Here is a 27,153-nt window from a genome sequence, read left to right as displayed (position 1 = left end):
AAAAATTAGAAAAGGCACTTTACAGAGCGTTAAAAAGGGACCAAAAGGAAAGTACACAGAAAGAGTACATCGAACTGCAAACGCAAGTCAAAAAGGAAGTTAGAAAGGTCGAGAGAAATAGAAATGAACATTGCTAAGGGAGCTAAAACCAATTCCAAAATGTTTTTCCAATATTACAACAGCAAGAGAACATTCAAAGAGGAGGTTAAATGTATTTATCTAAATGCTAGAAGTATCAGAAACAAAATTCTAGAACTTGAAGCTACTGCACTAACAGGTAACTATGATGTGATAGGTGTTACAGAAACGTGGTTATCTGAGAGTGATGGGGATGAATATAATATTTGTGGGTATACACTGTATAGGAAAGACAGGCAGGACAGAAGAGGAGGAGGGGTAGCGCTATACATAAGAAACAGTCTTGAAGCCCAGGTGTTAAACCTGGACAAAGAAAATAAAACCGAATCAATATGGGTCAGAATAACAGACAAAAATTCAAAAGGCATAATAATAGGAGCATGCTATAGACCGCCAGATTCAGACGGTGAGCACAATAATCTGTTATACAATGACATTAGAAATGCGTGTAGCAAAGGAGAAGCCATACTAATGGGGGATTTCAACTTCCCCCAAATAAAATGGGAAAACCCGGTGGGTAGCGCGAAGGATGAAATAGAAATGGTGGAAATGACAAATGACTGCTTCCTAACACAATTTGTGAAGGCACCCACTAGAGGGGAGGCATGCCTTGATTTAGTCTTTTCAAATAACGAAGATAGAATAACTAAAACAGAGGTCAGAGAACCACTGGCAAACTCAGACCACAACATGGTCTCATTTGAAGTGTTTTTTAAAACCCTGTGGCAGAGCAAAGCTCTGCCCTTTAAATTGGCAGGGATGGGGTTAACTTCCCCTACCTGCCTGGGTTTATTATGTTCAGGTGGCTGGGGTTGATTAGTTGATTAGGTTGATTAATGATCAATCAGCGCCCAGCCACCTGATATAAAAGGAGGCCTCTGCTTCTCATTTGGAGAGAGGGAGCTGAGGAAGCAGGTTGGTTTTTTTTGGGTTGTTTAGAAAGTTTGAATCCAGTGAAGGCATTGCCCAGCCTGGAAACTGTTATTTTTGTAAGTTTTGCTTTTTATCTTTTTTGTGTTTAAATTGTTTTGTTTTGGCCCTTGTGCCCTTTCATTTTGTGTTTATTTATAATAAAATAGTTATTTTTTTGAACTGCAGTCTGTCTCTGGGCCTCTATCCACTCGCCAGCCTGCCACATTTGGTGTCAAAGTGGGATAGCGCCACCTAGAGGCTCAGAGCAGTATTTTTGTTTTGTTTTGTGGAATTTTTGGGATAATTATTTATTTATTTTTTTTTAAAAATGGGAAAGAGCAGACAGCGACAAAAGCAGGAAAAGCAGCAGCGGCTGAAGAAATGTAAGCTGCTGCAGCCACCGCTGGAGGACCCGGCCAGCCTCTTCCCCTGGTGTTCCTGGTGTGGGAAGGAGGACCATCGTTGGCGGTCCTGCCCAGATGTGCCACCGGCAAACTGGTGTGGCCGGTGTGAGGAGGACGGCCACAACTGGGCAGGATGCCCCTACAACCAGGCCCAGGAAGAGGTGCAGTGTTCACCCCGGGCATCAGGGGCCACCCCACTACCTCCAGCACCACCACCTTCACCACCGTCCCAGGAGATCTGGGACTGGTTGATGCACCCTGAGGCAGACCTCGTCCACGATCTCCCCATAGTTATCAACACGCTGTGGCGTCGAGATGGGGAGAGGTGGGAACAGTGGGAGGAACAACACCACCCGGCGTCCTTCCCAGAGGTTGCCCTCATGGTGGTTAATTACCTGGCTGTAGACATGGGAGATGCCCCGGTCACTCCAATAAAGAGGGGTGAGCCGTCGTCCCGAGAGCCAGAGAGGGGTGAGGAGCTGCCGTCGTCCCCAGAGCCAGAGAGGGGTGAGGAGCTGCCGTCGCTCCCAGAGCCAGAGAGGGGTGAGGAGCCTCCGTCGCTCCCAGAGCCAGAGAGGGGTGAGGAGCCTCCGTCGCTCCCAGAGCCAGAGAGGGGTGAGGAGCTGCCGTCGCTCCCAGAGCCAGAGAGGGGTGAGGAGCTGCCGTCGCTCCCAGAGCCAGAGAGGGGTGAGGAGCTGCCGTCGCTCCCAGAGCCAGAGAGGGGTGAGGAGCTGCCGTCGCTCCCAGAGCCAGAGAGGGAGGAGGATCTGCCGTCGCTCCCAGAGCCAGAGAGGGAGGAGGATCTGCCGTCGCTCCCAGAGCCAGAGAGGGGTGAGGAGCTGCCATCGCCCCCAGAGCCAGAGAGGGGTGAGCCGCCGCCCCGAGAGCCAGAGAGGGGTGAGCCGCCTTCCCGAGAGCCAGAGAGGGGTGAGGATCTGCCGTCGCTCCCAGAGCCAGAGAGGGAGGAGGATCTGCCGTCGCTCCCAGAGCCAGAGAGGGAGGAGGATCTGCCGTCGCTCCCAGAGCCAGAGAGGGGTGAGGAGCCTCCGTCGCTCCCAGAGCCAGAGAGGGGTGAGGAGCTGCCGTCGCTCCCAGAGCCAGAGAGGGGTGAGGAGCCTCCGCCGCTCCGCCACCAGAGAGCCGAGAGGGAGAGGGAGCCGCCGCCGCCGCCTCCGCCACCAGAGGGAGCCGGGCCGCCGCCGCCTCCGCCACCAGAGGGAGCCGGGCCGCCGCCGCCGCCTCCGCCACCAGAGGGAGCCGGGCCGCCGCCGCCGCCCCGCCACCAGAGGGAGCCGGGCCGCCGCCGCCGCCTCCGCCACCAGAGGGAGCCGGGCCGCCGTCGCCGCCTCCGCCACCAGAGGGAGCCGGGCCGCCGTCGCCATGCTACCTTGGAGATTCGGGGCCCCCTCAACCAAAGAAGGCTTGGGGGCTCCGACATCAACCCCGCCCACCACCACCCACCATAACAGCCCACCCAAGGGACATAATTGGACTCTTGGGGGGAGGGGGGTGGGGAGGGGGAAGGGGGGAGTTGGCCGATTGCGGCCGGTGTACGTTGTACATGGGGGGAGGTGTGTGGCAGAGCAAAGCTCTGCCCTTTTTAAATTGGCAGGGATGGGGTTAACTTCCCCTGCCTGCCTGGGTTTATTATGTTCAGGTGGCTGGGGTTGATTAGGTGATTAATTAACGATCAATCAGCGCCCAGCCACCTGATATAAAAGGAGGCCTCTGCTTCTCATTTGGAGAGAGGGAGCTGAGGAAGCAGGTTGGTTTTTTTTGGTTGTTTAGAAAGTTTGAATCCAGTGAAGGCATTGCCCAGCCTGGAAACTGTTATTTTTGTAAGTTTTGCTTTTTATCTTTTTTGTGTTTAAATTGCTTTGTTTTGGCCCTTGTGCCCTTTCATTTTGTGTTTATTTATAATAAAATAGTTATTTTTTTGAACTGCAGTCTGTCTCTGGGCCTCTATCCACTCACCAGCCTGCCACAATCCCCAAAAGTAAAGACTAAAGCTAAGGTTTACAATTTTAGAAAAGCAAACTATGAAGGTATGAAACAGAGACTAACAGAAGTAGATTGGAGTAAAATAGAGAAAACACCCACAGAAGAAGGATGGTTGTTCTTCAAAAATGTAGTACTAGAGGCACAAAACAATTACATCCCTAAAGTAGACAAATCTAAATGTAAAACTAAATTGCCAAAATGGTTTAATAGATCAATTAAAAAAAAATATTCAGCGAAAAAAGGCACTTTACAGAGCGTTAAAAAAAGGACCAAAAAGAAAGTACGCAGAAAGAGTACACAGAACTGCAAACGCAAGTCAAAAAGGAAGTTAGAAAGGCCAAGAGAGAAGTAGAAATGAACATTGCTAAGGGAGCTAAAACCAATTCCAAAATGTTTTTCCAATATTACAACAGCAAGAGAACATTCAAAGAGGAGATTAAATGTTTAAGAGATACAAATGGCAAAATCGTAGAGGAAGAAAAAAAAATAGCAAATATGTTAAATGATTACTTTTCACAAGTTTTTACAAAGGAAGATACTGACAACATGCCCCACATGTCATCCAGTTCCTATCCAGTTTTAAATAACTTTAGCATAACTGAGGCAGAAGTGTTAAAGGGACTAGGAGCTCTTAAAATAAACAAATCCCCTGGGCCGGATGAGATCCTCCCAGTAGTACTCAAAGAAATGAAAGAAGTAATTTACAAACCGCTAACCAAGATCATGCAGCAGTCTCTTGACACAGGGGTGGTACCGACAGACTGGAAAATTGCAAACGTAATACCGATCCACAAAAAGGGAAACAAAACTGAACCAGGTAACTACAGACCAGTAAGCCTGACTTCTATTATATGCAAACTTATGGAAACTATAATAAGAGCCAAAATGGAAAATTACCTATATGGTAACAGGGTACTGGGAGACAGTCAACATGGTTTTAGGAAAGGGAGATCGTGTCTAACTAACTGGCTTGATTGTTTTGAGGATGCAACATCGATAATGGATAATTGCAAAGCATATGACATGGTTTATTTAGATTTCCAGAAAGCTTTTGACAAAGTCCCGCACAAAAGATTAATTCTCAAACTGAACGCAGTTGGGATTCAAGGAAACACATGTACATGGATTAGGGAGTGGTTAACATGTAGAAAACAGAAAGTACTGATTAGAGGAGAAACCTCAGAATGGAGTGTGGTAACCAGTGGTGTACCACAGGGATCAGTATTAGGTCCTCTGCTATTCCTAATCTACATTAATGATTTAGATTCTGGTATAGTAAGCAAACTTGTTAAATTTGCAGACGACACAAAAGTAGGAGGAGTGGCAAACACTGTTGCAGCAGTAAAGGTCATTCAAAATGATCTAGACAAGATTCAGAACTGGGCAGACACATGGCAAATGACATTTAATAGAGAAAAGTGTAAGGTACTGCATGCAGGAAATAAAAATGTACATTATAAATATCATATGGGAGATATTGAAATTGGAGAAGGAATCTATGAAAAAGACCTAGGAGTTTTTGTTGACTCAGAAATGTCTTCATCTAGACAATGTGGGGAAGCTATAAAAAAGGCTAACAAGATGCTCGGATACATTGTGAAAAGTGTTGAATTTAAATCAAGGGAAGTAATGTTAAAACTGTACAATGCACTAGTAAGACCTCATCTTGAATATTGTGTTCAGTTCTGGTCACCTCGCTATAAAAAAGATATTGCTGCTCTAGAAAGAGTGCAAAGAAGAGCGACCAGAATTATTCCGGGCTTAAAAGGCATGTCATATGCAGACAGGCTAAAAAAATTGAATCTGTTCAGTCTTGAACAAAGAAGACTACGTGGCGACCTAATTCAAGCATTCCAAATTCTAAAAGGTATTGACAGTGTCGACCCAAGGGACTTTTTCAGCCTGAAAAAAGAAACAAGGACCAGGGGTCACAAATGGAGTTTAGAAAAAGGGGCATTCAGAACAGAAAATAGGAGACACTTTTTTACACAGAGAATTGTGAGGGTCTGGAATCAACTCCCCAGTAATGTTGTTGAAGCTGACACCCTGGGATCCTTCAAGAAGCTGCTTGATGAGATTTTGGGATCAATAAGCTACTAACAACCAAACGAGCAAGATGGGCCGAATGGCCTCCTCTCGTTTGTAAACTTTCTTATGTTCTTATGTTCTTATGTCTAAGAGATACAAATGGCAAAATCGTAGATGAAGAAAAAAAAATAGCAAATATATTAAATGATTACTTTTCACAAGTTTTTACAAAGGAGGATACGGACAACATGCCCCACATGTCATCCAGTTCCTATCCAGTTTTAAATAACTTTAGCATAACTGAGGCAGAAGTGTTAAAGGGACTAGGAGCTCTTAAAATAAACAAAATCCCCTGGGCCAGATGAGATCCTCCCAATAGTACTCAAAGAAATGAAAGAAGTTATTTACAAACCGCTAACCAAGATCATGCAGCAGTCTCTTGACACAGGGGTGGTACCGACAGACTGGAAAATTGCAAACATAATACCGATCCACAAAAAGGGAAACAAAACTGAACCAGGTAACTACAGACCAATAAGCCTGACTTCTATTATATGCAAACTTATGGAAACTATAATAAGATCCAAAATGGAAAATTACCTATATGGTAACAGTATCCTGGGAGACAGTCAACATGGTTTTAGGAAAGGGAGATCATGTCTAACTAACTTGCTTGATTTTTTTGAGGATGCAACATCGATAATGGATAATTGCAAAGCATATGACATGGTTTATTTAGATTTCCAGAAAGCTTTTGACAAAGTCCCGCACAAAAGATTAATTGTCAAACTGAACGCAGTAGGGATTCAAGGAAATGCATGTACATGGATTAGGGAGTGGTTAACATGTAGAAAACAGAAAGTACTGATTAGAGGAGAAACCTCAGAATGGAGTGTGGTAACCAGTGGAGTACCACAGGGATCAGTATTAGGTCCTCTGCTATTCCTAATCTACATTAATGATTTAGATTCTGGTATAGTAAGCAAACTTGTTAAATTTGCAGACGACACAAAAATAGGAGGAGTGGCAAACACTGTTGCAGCAGCAAAGGTCATTCAAAATGATCTAGACAAGATTCAGAACTGGGCAGACACCTGGCAAATGACATTTAATAGAGAAAAGTGTAAGGTACTGCACGCAGGAAATAAAAATGTACATTATAAATATCATATGGGAGATACTGAAATTGGAGAAGGAATCTATGAAAAAGACCTAGGAGTTTTTGTTGACTCAGAAATGTCTTCATCTAGGCAATGTGGGGAAGCTATAAAAAAGGCCAACAAGATGCTCGGATACATTGTGAAAAGTGTTGAATTTAAATCAAGGGAAGTAATGTTAAAACTGTACAATGCATTAGTAAGACCTCATCTTGAATATTGTGTTCAGTTCTGGTCACCTCGCTATAAAAAAGATATTGCTGCTCTAGAAAGAGTGCAAAGAAGAGCGACCAGAATTATTCCGGGCTTAAAAGGCATGTCATATGCAGACAGGCTAAAAGAATTGAATCTGTTCAGTCTTGAACAAAGAAGACTACGTGGCGACCTAATTCAAGCATTCCAAATTCTAAAAGGTATTGACAGTGTCGACCCAAGGGACTTTTTCAGCCTGAAAAAAGAAACAAGGACCAGGGGTCACAAATGGAGTTTAGACAAAGGGGCATTCAGAACAGAAAATAGGAGGCACTTTTTTACACAGAGAATCGTGAGGGTCTGGAATCAACTCCCCAGTAATGTTGTTGAAGCTGACACCCTGGGATCCTTCAAGAAGCTGCTTGATGAGATTCTGGGATCAATAAGCTACTAACAACCAAATGAGCAAGATGGGCCGATTGGCCTCCTCTCGTTTGTAAACTTTCTTATGTTCTTATGTTCTTAAATTGAGTTATGTGCTGCTTTCACTCCAAGACTTCAGCTGAATAAACCTGAATAATGAAGTGACTTAAATGAGTAATTTACTCATTTTAAGAATTCCTCCCTGCTCTGGAGTGTTCTGTACCCTGTAAAAACACTTGTTTCCTATGCTATGCATTGTGAAAAATCATTATAGTGGCAGTGAAGAAGTTCTCTGTTATTGAGTGCAAATGAATTGACCGATGTGATGTGTCTTGCTTTGCAGTTTGTCTCCTACTTGTCAGAGCCCAACACTCCTGAGCCCCTGCAGTCCATGTAGTCCCTGCAGCCCTTTACTAACACTGCATCCCTGGAGGTAAGCTAGCCATCTCACACCTGCCTTACTAACACTGCAGCCCTGCAGGTAAGCTAGCCATCTCACACCTGCCTTACTAACACTGCATTACAGGGGGTAGCAGTCTCATTCCTGCTCTGCTTCTATATGTAAATAGACATTTCTAACCCTGTTTTCAGTCACTGTATTAAAAATGTAATGTAAATGTGTATGCCTGCAGTAGCTTCTAGAGCAGAGTGTATGTGCTGTGCTGTAGCTCTCCAAGTATTAATTGAGATATTAAGCAGGCCTGACAGAGAGTACATTTCTATGAGCTTGTCTGTGTGCACCATTCATGTTTTTTGAGGCTTTCTCCTGATTGTGTGGGTTGCTATGCCAGAGAAACAGTTCTAGAAATAAACAAGGTTGCAGATAGGAAGCAGGTTCAGTACAGCTTTCTAAGGAAGGTATAATGTGTGTAGATACCAATATAGAGCCTGTCTGGACACTTTATGGGACTCCACAGTGTGCTGGAAGGTGTCAGTGTCACTGCATTCAGTTATTGTATTCCCTCTCTGAACATCTGCTCTCGGTTTGCAGCTCCAGCTGTGTGGTAAAGCAGCCGTCTCTCACAGCCATGTGGTAAAGCAGCCTTCACTCAGAGCTCTCTGGTAAAGCAGCTGTCTCTCACAGCAGTGTGGTAAAGCAGCCATCACTCAGAGCTCTTTGGTAAAGCAGCCGTCTCTCACAGCAGTGTGGTAAAGCAACCATCACTCAGAGCTCTCTGTTAAAGTAGCCATCACTCACAGTTGTGTGGTAAAGCAGCCGTCACTCAGGCAGACTGGAGGCAAAATTGGAACTTTTATAAAATAAACATATCCTATTTTTCCAAATAATCATTGAAAATAAACATTAGATGGTGGCCAAGCAAACACTTTCCAAAAACAAACTCTATTTTTAAGGTAAAGTTCATGCTGAGCAGCGCCTTCACTGAATTATACACTCTCTGAGTCCTACCAGAACTGTCACAAAACTCCCCACCCTAAACATTTCTTTGTTATTTTGAAATGGTATGGTGTCACCTTCAGGTGGTTAACTGACTGATTGATTGGCTGACCAGAAGCTGCCTGTCTAGCATTCTCATGCTGATCAATCAGACAATCAGTCTCCCCAGAAAGCATCACACCAATGAACTCATTTCAAACCATGTGGCTGTGCAAAGGGTGGCATCTTGGCTTCAGGCTGTTCCCATGCTCCTGAGCCAACATGGCTGCCAGCCACAGAAACACATATATTTAATGTGCAGGGCCTGTGCCCTCTCTTGCCTTGGCCTTTGTCATTGTTGATGCACTCTGGTGACTCTTGGAGCAGCCGAACCAACAGGACTGTTGCTGTGACACCTGCTCCACCTGCACCCACTAGGATGCCTCTTTCCAGTGCTGTTAGATCTTTCCCCATTTCTGGTAGACCTTTTGCAATAATGCTGCTCCCATGGTTTTATAGTGAGTATATTGCTTTCCATGATGGATTAGGATAACATACTGGAAATCCTTTATTGTTTTTCAAGAATTTTCAAAAAGATATTAAGCAATTGAAGCCATTTATTCCCGCCACAACAGTTTAATTTCCTTCCTTTGTTACAGACAATAAGATTACACCACATTGTAGCAATACTTAAATACCCTTGTGCCCTCAAAAAAGTATCTTTTCTCTTAGCACAGCTAGTACACCAGAGTGTAACCATTTAACCTATTCCCTGGCAACACTCTGTCCCCAGTAGTTGAGAGAAATATTAAATCTGTTCTGTGTTATAGTTCTTACTGATGTATCTCTTACATCCATTAGGGGCAGAGTGTTGCAGAGGGAGGGTAATTGGTTACACTCTGGTGTACCTACTGTACTAAGAGATATCTTTGAAAGGTATACAGAGACCACAGGGTGCTTCTATCTCAATATATTATATAGAATGGCTCTTTAATAAAAATGCTGTGCTGATATGTTTCTAATAACATTTTCTAATTCTCATCAAGCTGTTTGCTTTATAGCCTGAGCTTTTCCTACTTGACAGACAGCAAGTGTGTGAAGGCTGTTGTCAATAGTATGGCAACAGGGTTGCCTAGCAACAGACGTCTCTCCAGCAGTACCCCTGGCCTTGAACACCGCCTTGCCATCCTTGTATACTTTAAGACGTGTTGTTGTGTCAATAAGCCTGCCAATCAGAACAATGCACTATCTTGTTATCAGGAAAGCTGTTCAAGCCATTGTGATGCAGTGTACAGCAATAACAAGACACAACACAGTTCACGATCCAACAGCTCTTTATATAATTGCGTTGCCTGGTGGAACGTTAAATAATAATAACTGGCAATACATACCAATGTGTATTGCTCAGTTAAAACCACGGAGTTCAGTCCCCAAATAATAGACACGGATAAACACTCAACCATAAACTCTCACAAGTCCACAGTGAGTGCTTTAAGTGCATGTGCTGTTATCGTGCACAGTGGTAAAGTGTAGTCCAGGTTTGGTGCTGGCTTCACGCGACAGCTCCCGGATAGTTTAGCTGACAAACAATACAATTATTAGACTGACAAAACAAATACAACACTCAAGGTACAGTCCTCCAGCTGTATCTCCATAACCATAACAAAGGAACAGATCCCCTGATATAGTCACGCCCCCTTCGGTAGTGAGTGCAATCGCTTTTCCTCCAATCCGCTATTGCCACATTGCCAACCACATTAAGGCAATTACTTCTGGTATTGTGACTCCACCCCCTTTCTGGATGACCGACTTCCAACTTTCCCTGGAATGCTTTGCCAAACCATCCAGTCTGGGGCACACTGTTCCTGTTATGCAGCGCCCTCACAGATCGGGAGGAAGATTCATGACTTGGATTCACTTGCTCACTGTCACACTTTACACTTTATACCTACACTTACACTTTTTTTTTTGAGGATGCAACATCGATAATGGATAATTGCAAAGCATATGACATGGTTTATTTAGATTTTCAGAAAGCTTTTGACAAAGTCCCACATAAAAGATTAATTCTCAAACTGAACGCAGTTGGGATTCAAGGAAACACATGTACATGGATTAGGGAGTGGTTAACATGTAGAAAACAGAAAGTACTGATTAGAGGAGAAACCTCAGAATGGAGTGTGGTAACCAACGGTGTACCACAGGGATCAGTATTAGGTCCTCTGCTATTCCTAATCTACATTAATGATTTAGATTCTGGTATAGTAAGCAAACTTGTTAAATTTGCAGATGACACAAAAGTAGGAGGAGTGGCAAACACTGTTGCAGCAGCAAAGGTCATTCAAAATGATCTAGACAAGATTCAGAACTGGGCAGACACATGGCAAATGACATTTAATAGAGAAAAGTGTAAGGTACTGCATGCAGGAAATGTACATTATAAATATCATATGGGAGTGTCACAGGGACGGCCGAAGTGGGCGGCGTCAGAACCAGGAAAGGTAATGAAATATACAAAACACAGGACGGATGAAATGAAATGATGAAGACGCCTGTTGGCGCCGGTTTATTACAAAATAAAAGGTTTACACAAACACGAAAAACACAGGACACGGCACTCTACGCCAAAATAAATAGACAAACGAAAACAGACTACTACTACTAATTTCCTCCGTCTCCAATCCCGTTCTCCGCTCACCGAACACCCAACCCCAGTATGTGCCAACGTGCATCTATATATACTATTGTGCTGGGATTCAATTACCAATTAATTATTCACTTGAATCCCAGCACGTGAATTAATAAAGTGCAATTCCCCGTGCTCACATATTACTACATTTTACTTGCACGTGAAGTGCTGTGCAATCCTCGTGCCTAAATACAAATATACATTTTAAACACTCGTGTTACACAGACCCGTTTATATCCCGTGTACCAATGTCTATACACCAACATTTAAACACACCACACGCAACACATAACAGATAATATACACAGGGGCGGGCACTTTGTTACATATACCCCCTCCTGTGCAAAGCACACATGGCCTCAATGGCCACCTCCCCCCTTAAAAGCCCAAAAGTCCCGCCCAAAGTCCTTGGCCAGGACCAGAGGCTTCCAGGGGCCCACAGGTCGTAATGCTGTCAGCAGGGTAGCATTCTCCTGCCAGGGTAGTCCTAGCAGCGGAAAGGCTGCTTGGGGTGTGGTCTCCTGACCTTCCCCCTCCTTCGGCGCCGGCAGCTCCCCTTGGTGGGGCTTCAACCACCGTTCTTCCTGCAGGGAAGAAACTGCAGAGGGAGCAGGTCTCCGGACCTCCCCCACGATCTCCGGCGGAGAAACTGCTGCTGGGGTTGGCGGTCTCCAGACCTCCTCCCCCTTCTCCGGCGGAGAAACTGCTGCTGGGGTTGGCGGTCTCCAGACCTCCTCCCCCTCCTCCGGCAGCGAAACTGCTGCTGGGGTTGGCGGTCTCCAGACCTCCTCCCCCTTCTTCATGGCCGGCAGCTCCCCTTCGTGGGGTTCCGGCCACAGTACTTCCGGCTGTGATGCGGAGCGGCGGGCAACCCCAGGCGATGCAGAGCGGCGGGCAACCCCAGGCGATGCAGAGCGGCGGGCAACCCCAGGCGATGCAGAGCGGCGGGCAACCCCAGGCGATGCAGAGCGGCGGGCAACCCCAGGCGATGCAGAGCGGCGGGCAACCCCAGGCGATGCAGAGCGGCCTTGGGCAACCCCAGGCGATGCAGAGGCATCCTTGGGCGAAGCGAGGCTGGCATCCTTGGGCGAAGCGAGGCTGGCATCCTTGGGCGAAGCGAGGCTGGCATCCTTGGGCGAAGCGAGGCTGGCATCCTTGGGCGAAGCGAGGCTGGCAGTCAGGACAAGCTGGGGTGCGGGTGTTGGCCCTCTTTTCGGCCACTGCAGCCGGGAGGTTCTTCCCCGTGCTTCCCTCAGCAGCCTATGCAAGGGCTGCTGAGGACCGCCAGCATCTAGTCCTGGCCCTTGTGGTGCAGGGAGAGGCAGCTCCTGCTCCTCTCCCCCTGATGGAGGTGGAGGCAGAGGAAGCTCCAGCTCCTCTCCTCGTGATGGTGGGGGGTGATACCAAGCTGGTGGGGGATGACCCAGCAGGCATTCACCCTCTGCTGGTGGGGGAAGTGATACCAGCAGGCATTCACCCTCTGCTGGTGGACAAGTGATACCAGCAGGCATTCACCCTCTGCTGGTGGGGGAAGTGATACCAGCAGGCATTCACCCTCTGCTGGTGGACAGGGACCCAGCAGGCATTCACCCTCTGCTGGTGGACAGGGACCCAGCAGGCATTCACCCTCTGCTGGTGGACAGGGACCAGCAGGCATTCACCCTCTGCTGGTGGACAGGGACCCAGCAGGCATTCACCCTCTGCTGGTGGCGGAGGCAGAGGCAGCTCCTGCTGCTCTGCTCCTGCCGGTGGAGGTGGCGGAGGCAGAGGCAGCTCCTGCTGCTCTGCTCCTGCCGGTGGAGGTGGCGGAGGCAGAGGCAGCTCCTGCTGCTCTCCCCCTGCCGGTGGAGGTGGCGGAGGCAGAGGCAGCTCCTGCTGCTCTCCCCCTGCCGGTGGAGGTGGCGGAGGCAGAGGCAGCTCCTGCTGCTCTCCCCCTGCCGGTGGAGGTGGCGGAGGCAGAGGCAGCTCCTGCTGCTCGGAGGCAGAGGCAGCTCCTGCTGCTCTCCCCCTGCCGGTGAGGGTGGCGGAGGCAGAGGCAGCTCCTGCTGCTCTCCCCCTGCCGGTGGAGGTGGCGGAGGCAGAGGCAGCTCCTGCTGCTCTGCGCCTGCCGGTGGAGGTGGCGGAGGCAGAGGCAGCTCCTGCTGCTCTGCTCCTGCCCATGGAGGTAGGAGCGGCGTGTAGTCTCCTGGTGGTGGAGGTGGGAGCGGTGTGTAGTCTCCCCTTGATACAGGGGACTGGTGCGGCTCTCCCTCACTTGCAGGGGACTGGTGCGGCTCTCCCTCACTTGCAGGAGACTGGTGCGGCTGTGGAGACAGCGGTGGGACCTCTGCCTTCCTCTTCCCCTTTCCCCTTCTCTGCCACCTCCTCACCTTCCTCTCCTGCGGCAGTTCCTCCTCTCCTTCCTGGTAGGGGCAGCGCACCACCGGGTGCCCAAACTCCCCACAGGCAAGGCACCAGCCCTGGTCCTCCAGACCACCGAGGAACTCCTCCAGGTCCTGGCAGCCATCTCTCCAGTCCCAGCCTTCCATGTTTTATTTTTTTTTGTTGTTGCTGTGGTTTTTTTTTTTTTTTTTTTTTTTTTTTTTTTTTTGACAAAACACCTCTCCTGGTCTGACGCTTGGAGGCGCTGTTAAATCCCACGCAGGACACCACGTGTCACAGAGACGGCCGAAGTGGGCGGCGTCAGAACCAGGAAAGGTAATGAAATACACAAAACACAGGACGGATGAAATGAAATGATGAAGACGCCTGTTGGCGCCGGTTTATTACAAAATAAAAGGTTTACACAAACACGAAAAACACAGGACACGGCACTCTACGCCAAAATAAATAGACAAACGAAAACAGACTACTACTACTAATTTCCTCCGTCTCCAATCCCGTTCTCCGCTCACCGAACACCCAACCCCCAGTATGTGCCAACGTGCATCTATATATACTATTGTGCTGGGATTCAATTACCAATTAATTATTCACTTGAATCCCAGCACGTGAATTAATAAAGTGCAATTCCCCGTGCTCACATATTATTACATTTTACTTGCACGTGAAGTGCTGTGCAATCCTCGTGCCTAAATACACATATACATTTTAAACACTCGTGTTACACAGACCCGTTTATATCCCGTGTACCAATGTCTATACACCAACATTTAAACACACCACACGCAACACATAACAGATAATATACACAGGGGCGGGCACTTTGTCACAGGGAGATACTGAAATGTCTTCATCTAGACAATGTGGGGAAGCTATAAAAAAGGTTAACAAGATGCTTGGATACATTGTGAAAAGTGTTGAATTTAAATCAAGGGAAGTAATGTTAAAACTGTACAATGCACTAGTAAGACCTCATCTTGAATATTGTGTGCAGTTCTGGTCACCTCACTATAAAAAAGATATTGCTGCTCTAGAAAGAGTGCAAAGAAGAGCTACCAGAATTATTCCGGGCTTAAAAGGCATGTCATATGCAGACAGGCTAAAAGAATTGAATCTGTTCAGTCTTGAACAAAGAAGACTACGTGGCGACCTAATTCTAAATTCTAAATTCTAAAAGGTATTGACAGTGTCGACCCAAGGGACTTTTTCAGCCTGAAAAAAGAAACAAGGACCAGGGGTCACAAATGAAGATTAGACAAAGGGGCATTCAGAACAGAAAATAGGAGGCACTTTTTTACACAGAGAATTGTGAGGGTCTGGAATCAACTCCCCAGTAATGTTGTTGAAGCTGACACCCTGGGATCCTTCAAGAAGCTGCTTGATGAGATTTTGGGATCAATAAGCTACTAACAACCAAATGAGCAGGATGGGCCGAATGGCCTCCTCTCGTTTGTAAACTTTCTTATGTTCTTATGTTCTAACCACTTTTCCTATTGTGATTAAACTTGCTGAGGACCTTCTTTAGCACAATTTATTGGATATGTCATAATCTTAGGATAAATGGATTCTGTATGTTTGTATTTCACGCTTACATTGGACATATATAGAGTAAGACGTGGTACCCAGTAATGGCACAGGTTATTGATAGTATAAGAATCTGGGGGTGTATGGATGCTGTCTGTCCGCAGGTCAGTTTCTACCTGCATCTAGAGAAGAGCATATCCAATTGTGATGAAACTTGGTCTGTATTACATTAGCACATGCTATCAGAATCAGGGGCTATATGCATCAAAACTTTTGTTTCTACATATTGTGGATATACTTTGTCATGTTCCTGGTACAGTAACACCCATCTACTCCAGCTCCTCTACAAACCGTCATTCTGTATAAATTGGCATCATTTTTGGCCAAATCCCTATTGAAATGAATGTTGTGATCACCTTTACAATCCAGAGCCTGTTTTTTCTGGAATCAGGCATGATTTGTAAGTCTTATCTGCCTAAATCTAATGGAAACCCAGCAGTGCACTCTGCCACCGGGTCCTGTGGTATTTTTTTTAGTTTATAATCACGTATGATGCACAAGTTTACAGGCATGGTTCATCTACAGTAAAATCCTTGCTTAAATAATGGAGACAGAAAATTAAAATGAATTCAGCCCTTGAATTACAGGATATACCTGGACATGTCTATTGTATGTACTATAAAAGAGTTTTTTGAAGTAGTTTGTGATTACAGTATTATATGCCACAGTACCTCTGTAGTCTAGCACACTGTACAATCCTGTGCTATTATCCAGTCCCAAGCGATGAACCATCAGACAGGTAATGTAGCTCTGATTTTGAATTTTTAGTCGAGACGGGAGAAGAATGCTTGTTAGCACAGAAAATCCAGAGGTTATCACTGTCACCCCCTTCTGTTGAAGATGTGATTCTTTGCTTGTATTTTTATACTTTGTCAGATATTTCAAAGACATCTGTGCCTGAAAACTCACCTGGGAGCCACGCTACAGATGCTTCCATCTAGTGACTGGTTGAGAGAATTACATGTGAGACTTGAGACAGGTTTTGTGGCAGTGTTTATTAATTGAAAAAAATGTCATTTATTTATTTAGAACGGGGTGTCCCCCTCAGCCCCTGAGCAGTTTATTTTGTGTTTTGTATTACGATTTATTCATTTGTGTGTGTGTGTGTGTGTGTGTGTGTGTGTGTGTGTATACATATATATATATATATATATATATATATATATATATATATATATATATATATATATATATATATATATATATATATATATATATAGCTCTGTGTGTGTGTGTGTTGTTAATATGGTTTTGGAAATGTGTGTATTTTGTTATTGTTTTGTTTCTATGTAGATATTCTATGTTTCTCTGTTTTGGCAGAGGCGAGGGAGTAACTCGTCCTCTGCCGGGAATGATTAAAAGCCTCGTGCAGAAGGTGGCCATCTCCCGAATTAATTAAGTGATTAATTTGTTACTAAATCGGGAGATGGTCACCTGTATATAAATCGGGAGATGGTCACCTGTATATAAATCCGCAACTCTCTGCACTCTGGGTGGGGTGTTCAGAGGCGGAACGAGAGTGAGCAGAAAGGGAAAGGGAAAGAGGATCAGTGACAGCAATCTGCACAGCCTGACCTGTGTGTGTCATTTATTTTGTGTTTGTGATTTGTTTTCTTCACCTTTTTGTTTTGCTCTGTGAGCAGTGTTTTGTTTGTTAAAATATTTGATTTATTTTTGTTCTTTAATAATTGGCGCCACCGCGCGTCTTTTTGAACTGCAGCATTACCTGTGTGTGTTCGTCTTCATTCTGGCCTGATGTCACCACTCAGCCATAGCCTGCCACAAGCACCCTCTAGTGTCGACTGGTAACGATTCTCTTTGCAGTTCCGACATGCAAAGTGTTTGATATTTAAACCTGAACTGCATGGGAATTAGAATATCAGAAATTCAGAACGGATTGTTTCGAATTATGTTGATTTTCAATACTGTACTGTGTAGTGAGAATCAGAGATTTAAACATAGTACATTACATTGGAGATCTGTGTGAACTGCCTTGCTTAAATAAAGCATTTAAAACTACACCAAATAATTAAGCAAATCAAAAATATTGACCCTGTGTCAACTAGTAAAGTGGAAATTCTGGAGATTTCATACAAAACGGAGTAACAGACACTCTGAGGTCTAAAAGGGTGAAGCAGTTTAATTAGTCTATTTAATTAATTGCTTTTTTCATAAAGCAAATTACAACCCATTTGCACAGAAAAATAATTATTAGCTGATTGAAACACCAGCCTCATTGAATTTAGCACAAAGAACAGGGCCATCAGAGGCTGTGCTAACGTGTTGTGGCTGTCACAATAGTCTCAAACCACTCTTAGCAACTTTTTAGGAAAAGCTTTGTGGCAGCCGTTTTTCTTGGGTCAACTTTATATGAATATGTAATTATGGGCATTCATGCAAAAATGTGGTAGAGATGTGCAAATAAGGGTTCTCAAATATTATAATGAGATGCACTAAAGCTGCCGGCAATTGCAACACTTATAATTGCCTCAATTTGTTAAAAACTTTTGAAAGCGCGTTTTCAACAGTCGCAATAAGCATTACTGTCATTTCCCAGTCCACTTTTTCTCATGCATTGTCAGTTGTGCTCAATACATTTTTGAGGCGAACACCCAAGTACCTATTTTTCCCTAAAAGCAGATTGTAGCTTTGAAAACAAATTTCTATGACATTTCTGGTTTCCCCAACGAGAGCAATAGACGGCACCCATGTGCTGCTAACTCCTCCAGATGCACACACACGCACACACACACACAGTGACTGTAGAAAGTCTACACCCCCTTGAACTTTTTTCACATTTTGTTGTGTCAGTGCCTCAGAGTTTTACACATTTAAATGAGGATTTTTTTCCCACTTATCTACACACCATACTCCACACTGTTAAGGGGAAAAAAGGTTTTATTGAGAAAAAAATTATATATTAAAAATACAAAACTGAAAGATCATAATTGGATATGTCTCCACCCCCCTCAGTTAATACTTGGTGGAAGCATCTTCGGCAGCAATTACAGCTGTGAGTCTGTTGGGATAGGTCTCTACCAACTTTGCACACCTAGATTTGGCAATATTTGACCACCATTCTTTACAAAACTTTTCAAGCTCTGTCATGTTCCTTGGGGAGTGTTGATGGACAGCAATCTTCAAGTCATGCCACAACTCTTCGATTGGATTTAGGTCAGGGCTCTGACTGGGCCACTCAAGGACATTTATCTTTTTGTTCCTTAGCCACTGCAGTGTAACTTTGGCTGTGTGCTTTGGGTCATTGTCATGCTGAAAGGTGAATTTCTCTCCCAGTTTTAGCTTTCTTGCAGAGTGCAACAGATTTTCCTCAAGGGCTTCTCTGTCCTTTGCTCCATTCATTTTCCCTTCTATCCTGACAAGTGCCTCAGTCCCTGCCGATGAGAATCATCCCCATAACATGATGCTGTCGCCACCATGCTTCACAGTAGGGATGGTGTTCTTTGGGTGATGTGCTGTGTTGGGTTGGGTTGGGTTGGGTTTGCGCCAAACATAATGCTTTGCATTGAGACCAAAAAGTTTAATTTTAGTTTCGTGTGACAGGCTGGCGAGTGGATTGAGGCTCAGAGACAGAGTAAAGGCAAAAATAAAGTTATTTTGTTAAATAAAATAATCAAATAAATAGGCACAAGGGCCAACAAAAAGAGGTTCTACCAGAAATAATCAAAATGAACTTACAAAACAGCCAGGTTCCAGGTCTTTAAACAAGATATTCCTTTCTTTTAAAAACAAATAACTCTCCAACACAAAAGCAAACTCCAAACAAAATAACACCACTTTGACCAGTCTTTGCCATAAAAGCCTGTGCAAAGTTGCCACTGGCCTCTTGGTAGCCTCTCTGGTCAGTTTCCTTCTTGCTCCGTCATCCAGTTTGGAGGGACGGCCTGATCTAGGCAGAATCTTGGTGGTGCCATACACCTTCCACTTCTTAATAATCATCTTGACCTAGCTCCAAGGGATATTCAAGGCCTTTGATATTTTTTATACCCATCCCCTGATCTGTGCTTTTCAACAACTTTATCCTGGAGTTCTTTTGAAAGCACCTTGGTGCTCATGGTTGAGTCTTTGCTTTGAAATGCACTACCCAGCAGAGGGAATCTACAGGAACTGCTGAATTTATCCTGAAATCATGTGAATCACTACAGTTTAACACAGGTGGAGGCCACTTAACTTGGTGTGTTTTTTTGAAGGCGATTGGTTACACCTGAGCTAATTTAGGCTTGCTATTACAAAGAGGGTGGGCACTTATCCATCCAAGCTATTTCAGTTTTTAGTTTTAATAAATTTTCTCCAAGTTTCTAAAATTTTTTTTTTCACTTGGAAGTTGTGGAGTAGGAAGTGTAGATAAATGCATTTTAATGCATTTTAATTCCAGGCTATAAGGCAACAAAATGTGAAAATTTTGAAAGGGGGTGTGTACTGTAGTCATGACATATAATGTATATATATATATATATATATATATAGTATATATATATATATATATAATATATATATTATAATGTATAGTCGTAGCAATCGTGGCAGCAACGTGGTTCCTTCTTTCCTTTGTGCAGAAGAAACTTCTAAAGATTCTCCTCTTCGACAAACGAGAGAAGTTATGTTGTCTTCTGGTTCGGCAGCCCGAGAGAGTTCTGAGGAGCAGCAGAGAGTGAAAGCAGGGTCCACCAGGTGGGTGTGAGGGAGCATAGGGTCAATCTGTTTCCCTCTACCTGCCTTCGCTTTTGTCCCAGCGGCTGCCCATTCCCTGCTCTCAGTGGTAAGTCTTTCTAGCGTTATAGTTCTTGAGGTCTCCATATCCCATTTGTTTCTGACACCAGTGTGGCGGCGGCATGTTGTGGGTTCCAGTGGGAAGAAAGGGAACACTTCTAAAGATTATTTTGCCACTGGAAAGGCCATTTATTTTGGAATTAAATAGTGCTAATAAGTAACAAAATTCTAGAACTTGAAGCTACTGCACTAACAGGTAACTATGATGTGATAGGTGTTACAGAAACGTGGTTATCTGAGAGTGATGGGGACGAATATAATATTTGTGGGTATACACTGTATAGGAAAGACAGGCAGGACAGAAGAGGAGGAGGGGTAGCGCTATACATAAGAAACAGTCTTGAAGCCCAGGTGTTAAACCTGGACAAAGAAAATAAAACCGAATCAATATGGGTCAGAATAACAGACAAAAATTCAAAAGGCATAATAATAGGAGCATGCTATAGACCGCCAGATTCAGGCGGTGAGCACAATAATCTGTTATACAATGACATTAGAAATGTGTGTAGCAAAGGAGAAGCCATACTAATGGGGGATTTCAACTTCCCCCAAATAAAATGGGAAAACCCGGTGGGTAGCGCGAAGGATGAAATAGAAATGGTGGAAATGACAAATGACTGCTTCCTAACACAATTTGTCAAGGCACCCACTAGAGGGGAGGCATGCCTTGATTTAGTCTTTTCAAATAACGAAGATAGAATAACTAAAACAGAGGTCAGAGAACCACTGGCAAACTCAGACCATAACATGGTCTCATTTGAAGTGTTTTTTAAATCCCCAAAAGTAAAGACTAAAGTTAAGGTTTACAATTTTAGAAAAGCAAACTATGAAGGCATGAAACAGAGACTAACAGAAGTAGATTGGAGTAAAATAGAGAAAACACCCACAGAAGAAGGATGGTTGTTCTTCAAAAATGTAGTACTAGAGGCGCAAAACAATTACATCCCTAAAGTAGACAAATCTAAATGTAAAACTAAATTGCCAAAATGGTTTAATAGATCAATTAAAAAAAATATTCAGCGAAAAAAGGCACTTTACAGAGCATTAAAAAAGGACCAAAAAGAAAGTACGCAGAAAGAGTACACGGAACTGCAAACGCAAGTCAAAAAGGAAGTTAGAAAGGCCAAGAGAGAAATAGAAATGAACATTGCTAAGGGAGCTAAAACCAATTCCAAAATGTTTTTCCAATATTACAACAGCAAGAGAACATTCAAAGAGGAGATTAAATGTTTAAGAGATACAAATGGCAAAATCGTAGAGGAAGAAAAAAAAATAGCAAATATGTTAAATGATTACTTTTCACAAGTTTTTACAAAGGAAGATACTGACAACATGCCCCACATGTCATCCAGTTCCTATCCAGTTTTAAATAACTTTAGCATAACTGAGGCAGAAGTGTTAAAGGGACTAGGAGCTCTTAAAATAAACAAATCCCCTGGGCCGGACGAGATCCTCCCAGTAGTACTCAAAGAAATGAAAGAAGTAATTTACAAACCGCTAACCAAGATCATGCAGCAGTCTCTTGACACAGGGGTGGTACCGACAGACTGGAAAATTGCAAACGTAATACCGATCCACAAAAAGGGAAACAAAACTGAACCAGGTAACTACAGACCAGTAAGCCTGACTTCTATTATATGCAAAATTATGGAAACTATAATAAGATCCAAAATGGAAAATTACCTATATGGTAACAGGGTACTGGGAGACAGTCAACATGGTTTTAGGAAAGGGAGATCGTGCCTAACTAACTTGCTTGATTTTTTTGAGGATGCAACATCGATAATGGATAATTGCAAAGCATATGACATGGTTTATTTAGATTTCCAGAAAGCTTTTGACAAAGTCCCGCACAAAAGATTAATTCTCAAACTGAACGCAGTTGGGATTCAAGGAAACACATGTACATGGATTAGGGAGTGGTTAACATGTAGAAAACAGAAAGTACTGATTAGAGGAAAAACCTCAGAATGGAGTGTGGTAACCAGCGGTGTACCACAGGGATCAGTATTAGGTCCTCTGCTATTCCTAATCTACATTAATGATTTAGATTCTGGTATAGTAAGCAAACTTGTTAAATTTGCAGACGACACAAAAGTAGGAGGAGTGGCAAACACTGTTGCAGCAGCAAAGGTCATTCAAAATGATCTAGACAAGATTCAGAACTGGGCAGACACATGGCAAATGACATTTAATAGAGAAAAGTGTAAGGTACTGCACGCAGGAAATAAAAATGTACATTATAAATATCATATGGGAGATATTGAAATTGGAGAAGGAATCTATGAAAAAGACCTAGGAGTTTTTGTTGACTCAGAAATGTCTTCATCTAGGCAATGTGGGGAAGCTATAAAAAAGGCTAACAAGATGCTCGGATACATTGTGAAAAGTGTTGAATTTAAATCAAGGGAAGTAATGTTAAAACTGTACAATGCACTTGTAAGACCTCATCTTGAATATTGTGTGCAGTTCTGGTCACCTCGCTATAAAAAAGATATTGCTGCTCTAGAAAGAGTGCAAAGAAGAGCGACCAGAATTATTCCGGGCTTAAAAGGCATGTCATATGCAGACAGGCTAAAAGAATTGAATCTGTTCAGTCTTGAACAAAGAAGACTACGTGGCGACCTAATTCAAGCAATCAAAATTCTAAAAGGTATTGACAGTGTCGACCCAAGGGACTTTTTCAGCCTGAAAAAAGAAACAAGGACCAGGGGTCACAAATGGAGATTAGAAAAAGGGACATTCAGAACAGAAAATAGGAGACACTTTTTTACACAGAGAATTGTGAGGGTCTGGAATCAACTCCCCAGTAATGTTGTTGAAGCTGACACCCTGGGATCCTTCAAGAAGCTGCTTGATGAGATTTTGGGATCAATAAGCTACTAACAACCAAACGAGCAAGATGGGCCGAATGGCCTCCTCTCGTTTGTAAACTTTCTTATGTTCTTATGTTCTTATGTTTTAGAGGAATGATTTGGTGCTTATAAGTACAATTATTTCACAGAAATGGGTGGTGCTTATAAGTGCCACTGCTTTAGCTCAAAAAATGGTCTTTAGCTCTTGCTGCAACACCCTCTCCTTTCCAGGTTGCAGCTTTATATAGGGTCCGCAGGTGGCAAAGAGCGACCTGATTGGAACCAGGCTGCAACAGCAACAAGTTCTCTTCAGCGGGTCCGCGAGACCTGATGCTACAATATATATATATATATATATAGGCAGAATTTGAACCCTAACTAGTCATACTTTCACTCCAACTGCATAAGCGCTACGCTACACAAATTCAGATCTTAACCTTTTCAACAGACTAGGCTACTATTTACATTTACCCTATTAAACTGACTTACATTACTAAAATAGGTTGAACAATTGTGCCATTCCCGTAAAACAAAAACACATTGGAAACAATTTGGGCAATCTTGGACCCCATCCGCTCTACAGCTATTTGCTTTGTGCTGGGCAAGGTCCGGTTGCCCCAATGGTTTCTTTAAACAGTTTTTTTTTCTTTTCTTCCCCAGATCTGGTTATAATTTAACTACAGTTAAGGATGGTATATCTGTTGGTATATCTGAGTGTTGTAAAAGTATAGATCAGAATGAACACAATGCACTAAATATGGAATTACTTCCTATTTCTAAAACCCAAGTAAAGTTTCATGAAATTTGGCCTTGCAGTTCTGGAGAGATTATCTTTCTTCACAATTTCATCGGTGAAAATTAAGCTTGAACATTTTAAAAGTACACTACAGTCAATCTTTCACCCTTCTGCTTTTAACATTTTTAATACAATTTGAAAATGCAAACGTCACAGTTACGTTTCATTTCTTAGCAATAATGTTTTTAAGTTGTTAAAGAAAAACTTGGAATTAATTAAGCAACGATCTGGCATTGCAACCATTACCCGTCTTCACCCCTCCCCGGAAGGAGCGCTCTGTTCAGAAGAAGGATGGCATCACCGACGAGTTTCCTGCAAGATTGTCTGCGCGCCGTCGCTGGTGTTTGTGTGTTAGTGTGGAGTTGGGGGTTTTTCTTATTTCGGATCGTTTTGGTATAATACTGCGGGGACACCTTAGAAACATGCCTGATGTGCCTGTGAACAAATTCCAAATGATTTTTATCATTTGACCAAGAGAGACGAAGAGTACACAAAGGCAGTTGTACGTCATGGGTTGCATGCAAGTTGATCTTGTTCGGGACACGGAACGCTTTGTTTTGCCATAGTTTCAAAAGAGACTTTTTTTTTGGGGGGGGGGGGGTAGTTTTTTTAAGATTTTACCATCAGATTTTTTTTGCTAATTTGCTTTAAACGATCGACCGGAACCATGTCGGACCCGAGCTACTGGACTGCTCTGCCGAGTTACAAGACTCACTATGTGACGGGCGCTATGCTGCAGCGTTCCAAAAGGTAATTCGCAGTTCAGTTGGTTGTGTTGTTTAAATGCATCAGGCGCCACGCAGTCGTCGCAGTACAAATGCTGTACCTTTGTTTTGAAAGGGTGGACCTTTACGTACAGTATGCATTTTGTTCAGATGCCACAAGCTGGATGAATATGGTTAGTCTTAAATACACACACTTTTATAGTTTTTACATAAGAGTGCTATTACTTTAAAACCCATATTTGAAAGTGTTTATAGATTTCAAAATGTGTATGCGGCTATTCCACTCCCAGTTACATAAGGGCATTTTCCCTCTTTAACAGTTGGTCCTCATTAACCAATGTGTGCAGAACAATTGAGACTGGACATGAATGAGCATCTTATATGGCAGCTGTATTAACACTGGGGTGATACTTGTGAAGGCACTTTCTCATCTGGAAAGCTGCACAAACAAACTGACTATTAACTCTGTGCAGCCTCTTGCAATGTAAACTCAAAACAGAGTCAAGTATCATAACGGACAAAGATTTCAAAGTATATTTACATGTGTTTCCATCTGTACAATGCAACCAGTCTCTCGTTCCAGTGTCAAACTGGCACTGCAGCCAGTCCAGTCTGTAGTCTACAATCCAGTCTGCAACTGAACAATATACAGTAACAGATCACCTGCATGTATCTCTTAGAATTGCTATTTATAAACTGATTCACTCCAGCATTTCCTGACGTTAAATTCACAGTACTCTTGTTCATCCTACATATTTCTCTGCAGTCTGAAATGTAAAATCTGCCTCTTGCATCTGTCCAGTGAATGTTAGGAAGCTTCCACCATCAGTGTGGAGAGATTGAGTTCTACCAGCCTAATCCTAACTGGGGCTGAGAGAGTCCCAATTGAGATCAATTTGGTGGCTAATGGCATATGCAGAACGGTGAATTCATTTTATTATCATTGAATTAAGGGATTTAAAAATGTTACCAAAACATTCTGTTAAGTCGCAAAGGACATTTAGATGATCCAGATCTGGGAGTATATACGCAGTATATGCAGAGATGGAAATATGGCTCCTATTGATCCATTCCTCATTTTACTATGAGACTAATGAGACACACTTGAGCTTGTGGCCAGTAGACTGGGGCTAATCAAGCTCCTAATAAAACCTGGAATGGGGGGGAAACTGCTATGCAATAGGAGTCTTAATGCCATCCCTGCGTACATGTCACACTTTTACATATCTAGGGAAGCAGGCGGTTGACACTTGGTAAGGACTTTGTGTGGTTTGTGGACTAAAACCAGCAACTGTAGATATTGGAAAGAGATAGCAGTACATACTGCTGAAATCAGAGCTCTTCAGTTGGACTTGGCTTTGCAACATTTGAAGCTTGACATTTTATAATGTGAAATAATGCATGTAGCTTCTGTATTATCTCATGTACTAGGTTTCCAGGCAACTGGAATATACTTGGTGCCTTCCTTTCGCAGTGGGGATGTGCAGCCTGCAGAGAGAGAAGCAAATGAAGGGGGCAGGGATTAACATAAACTGGGACGCTGTCTGTTTCACTGGATTGCACTTAAACTGCATGTTATACAGATCTAGAGAGAGCCCAGCCCCCAAACACCTCCAAAAGGTTTTGGGGGGGTCGGGGGTTGTGAGGGTTTTCCAAAACCCCCACCCCCCTAAGCCACAGTCCCCAACACCCTCCAAAACCCCCACCCCCCCAAACCCCAAACCCCCAACACCCCCAAGACCCCCACCCCCCTAAGCCACAGCCCCCAACACCCTCCAAAACTCCCACCCTCCAAACCCCAACACCCCCCAAGACTTCCACCCACCTAAGCCACAGGGGGTTGTGGGACACCCTCCAAAACCCCCACCCCCCCAAACCACCAACCCCCAACACCCCCAAAGACCCTCACCCCCCCAACCACCAGCCCCAACACACCCCCAAGACGTCCACCCCCCTAAGCCACAGCCCCAACACCCCCTAAGACCCCCCACCCACAACACCCTCTAAAATTTGGGGTTGTGGAGGGTGGGGTTTTGGGGCTGGCTGTTCGGGGGTATGAATGACACCCATTTTAGTTGCTTCGATATGTCAGCTGCCGATCAGAATCAAAAAATAAATTAAAGTATCGCCTTGAACAGGAAGGAACTCAAATAAGAGTTAGCCTTAGTGTTTGCATAGTTAAAATGTGCAATGGAAGCCAATTTATTTCAGTATTTCTTCCATTAGGATTTTTCCATTTGCAATGAAATGCTTTACGTATCCACAGTCTGCTACGCAAACGCTGCAGTCATTTATAAAACGTGACAGAGGGCTTCTTATGATGGCTTTTCTGATTGGTTACTAATATTCACACATGTTATCACCTATTTACCCCAGTCACTAATATCTTGGCACTCTGAATTAATGAACAATCCCACTTGCAGTACACACACAGGCAGTTAGATCTGAATAGCCTGGTAAACATTCGCTTCATGTTGTTTGTGAAGAAGTACAATATTGTTTTGGTTGACAAGCTTGTTTGACAAGACACCAGGCTACACCTTTTATACTTTTAGACATGGGTGTTTTACATTTACAACTACAGGCGCAACATGGTTAGCACATACCTTTACAAATAACACTAATACGCTATTACTATTGATATATTATGAGCATCAACAATTTATTCAAAGCCTTCCTAGTGTTTCCTATTATTATAACAACC

The 27,153-nt window shown here is 43.7% G+C and overlaps 1 protein-coding gene across 13 annotated transcripts in view; it reads left to right on the top strand.

Moving 5' to 3' along the window:
- Positions 1–27,153, top strand: part of LOC121300728 (microtubule-associated serine/threonine-protein kinase 3-like) — a 123,228-nt gene that overhangs the window by 25,127 nt on the left and 70,948 nt on the right. For 9 of the 13 annotated variants that reach the window (XM_041229480.1, XM_041229479.1, XM_041229474.1 and 6 more), the window contains one exon: positions 7,599–7,688. The exons of 2 other annotated variants lie outside the window; for them this stretch is intronic. In XM_041229480.1, the coding sequence (XP_041085414.1) occupies positions 7,599–7,688 (90 nt within the window). Of the gene's footprint in view, positions 1–7,598; positions 7,689–24,022; positions 24,475–27,153 lie in introns of those variants that run through there. 2 more of the 13 variants (XM_041229484.1, XM_041229482.1) reach the window with 1 other exon arrangement.

The sequence above is a fragment of the Polyodon spathula genome, chromosome 26, assembly GCF_017654505.1.
Source record: "Polyodon spathula isolate WHYD16114869_AA chromosome 26, ASM1765450v1, whole genome shotgun sequence".
NCBI classification, from domain to species: Eukaryota; Metazoa; Chordata; class Actinopteri; order Acipenseriformes; family Polyodontidae; genus Polyodon; species Polyodon spathula.
The sequence above is the reverse complement of the archived record's forward strand: the minus strand, read 5'-3'. Positions and strand labels throughout refer to the sequence as shown.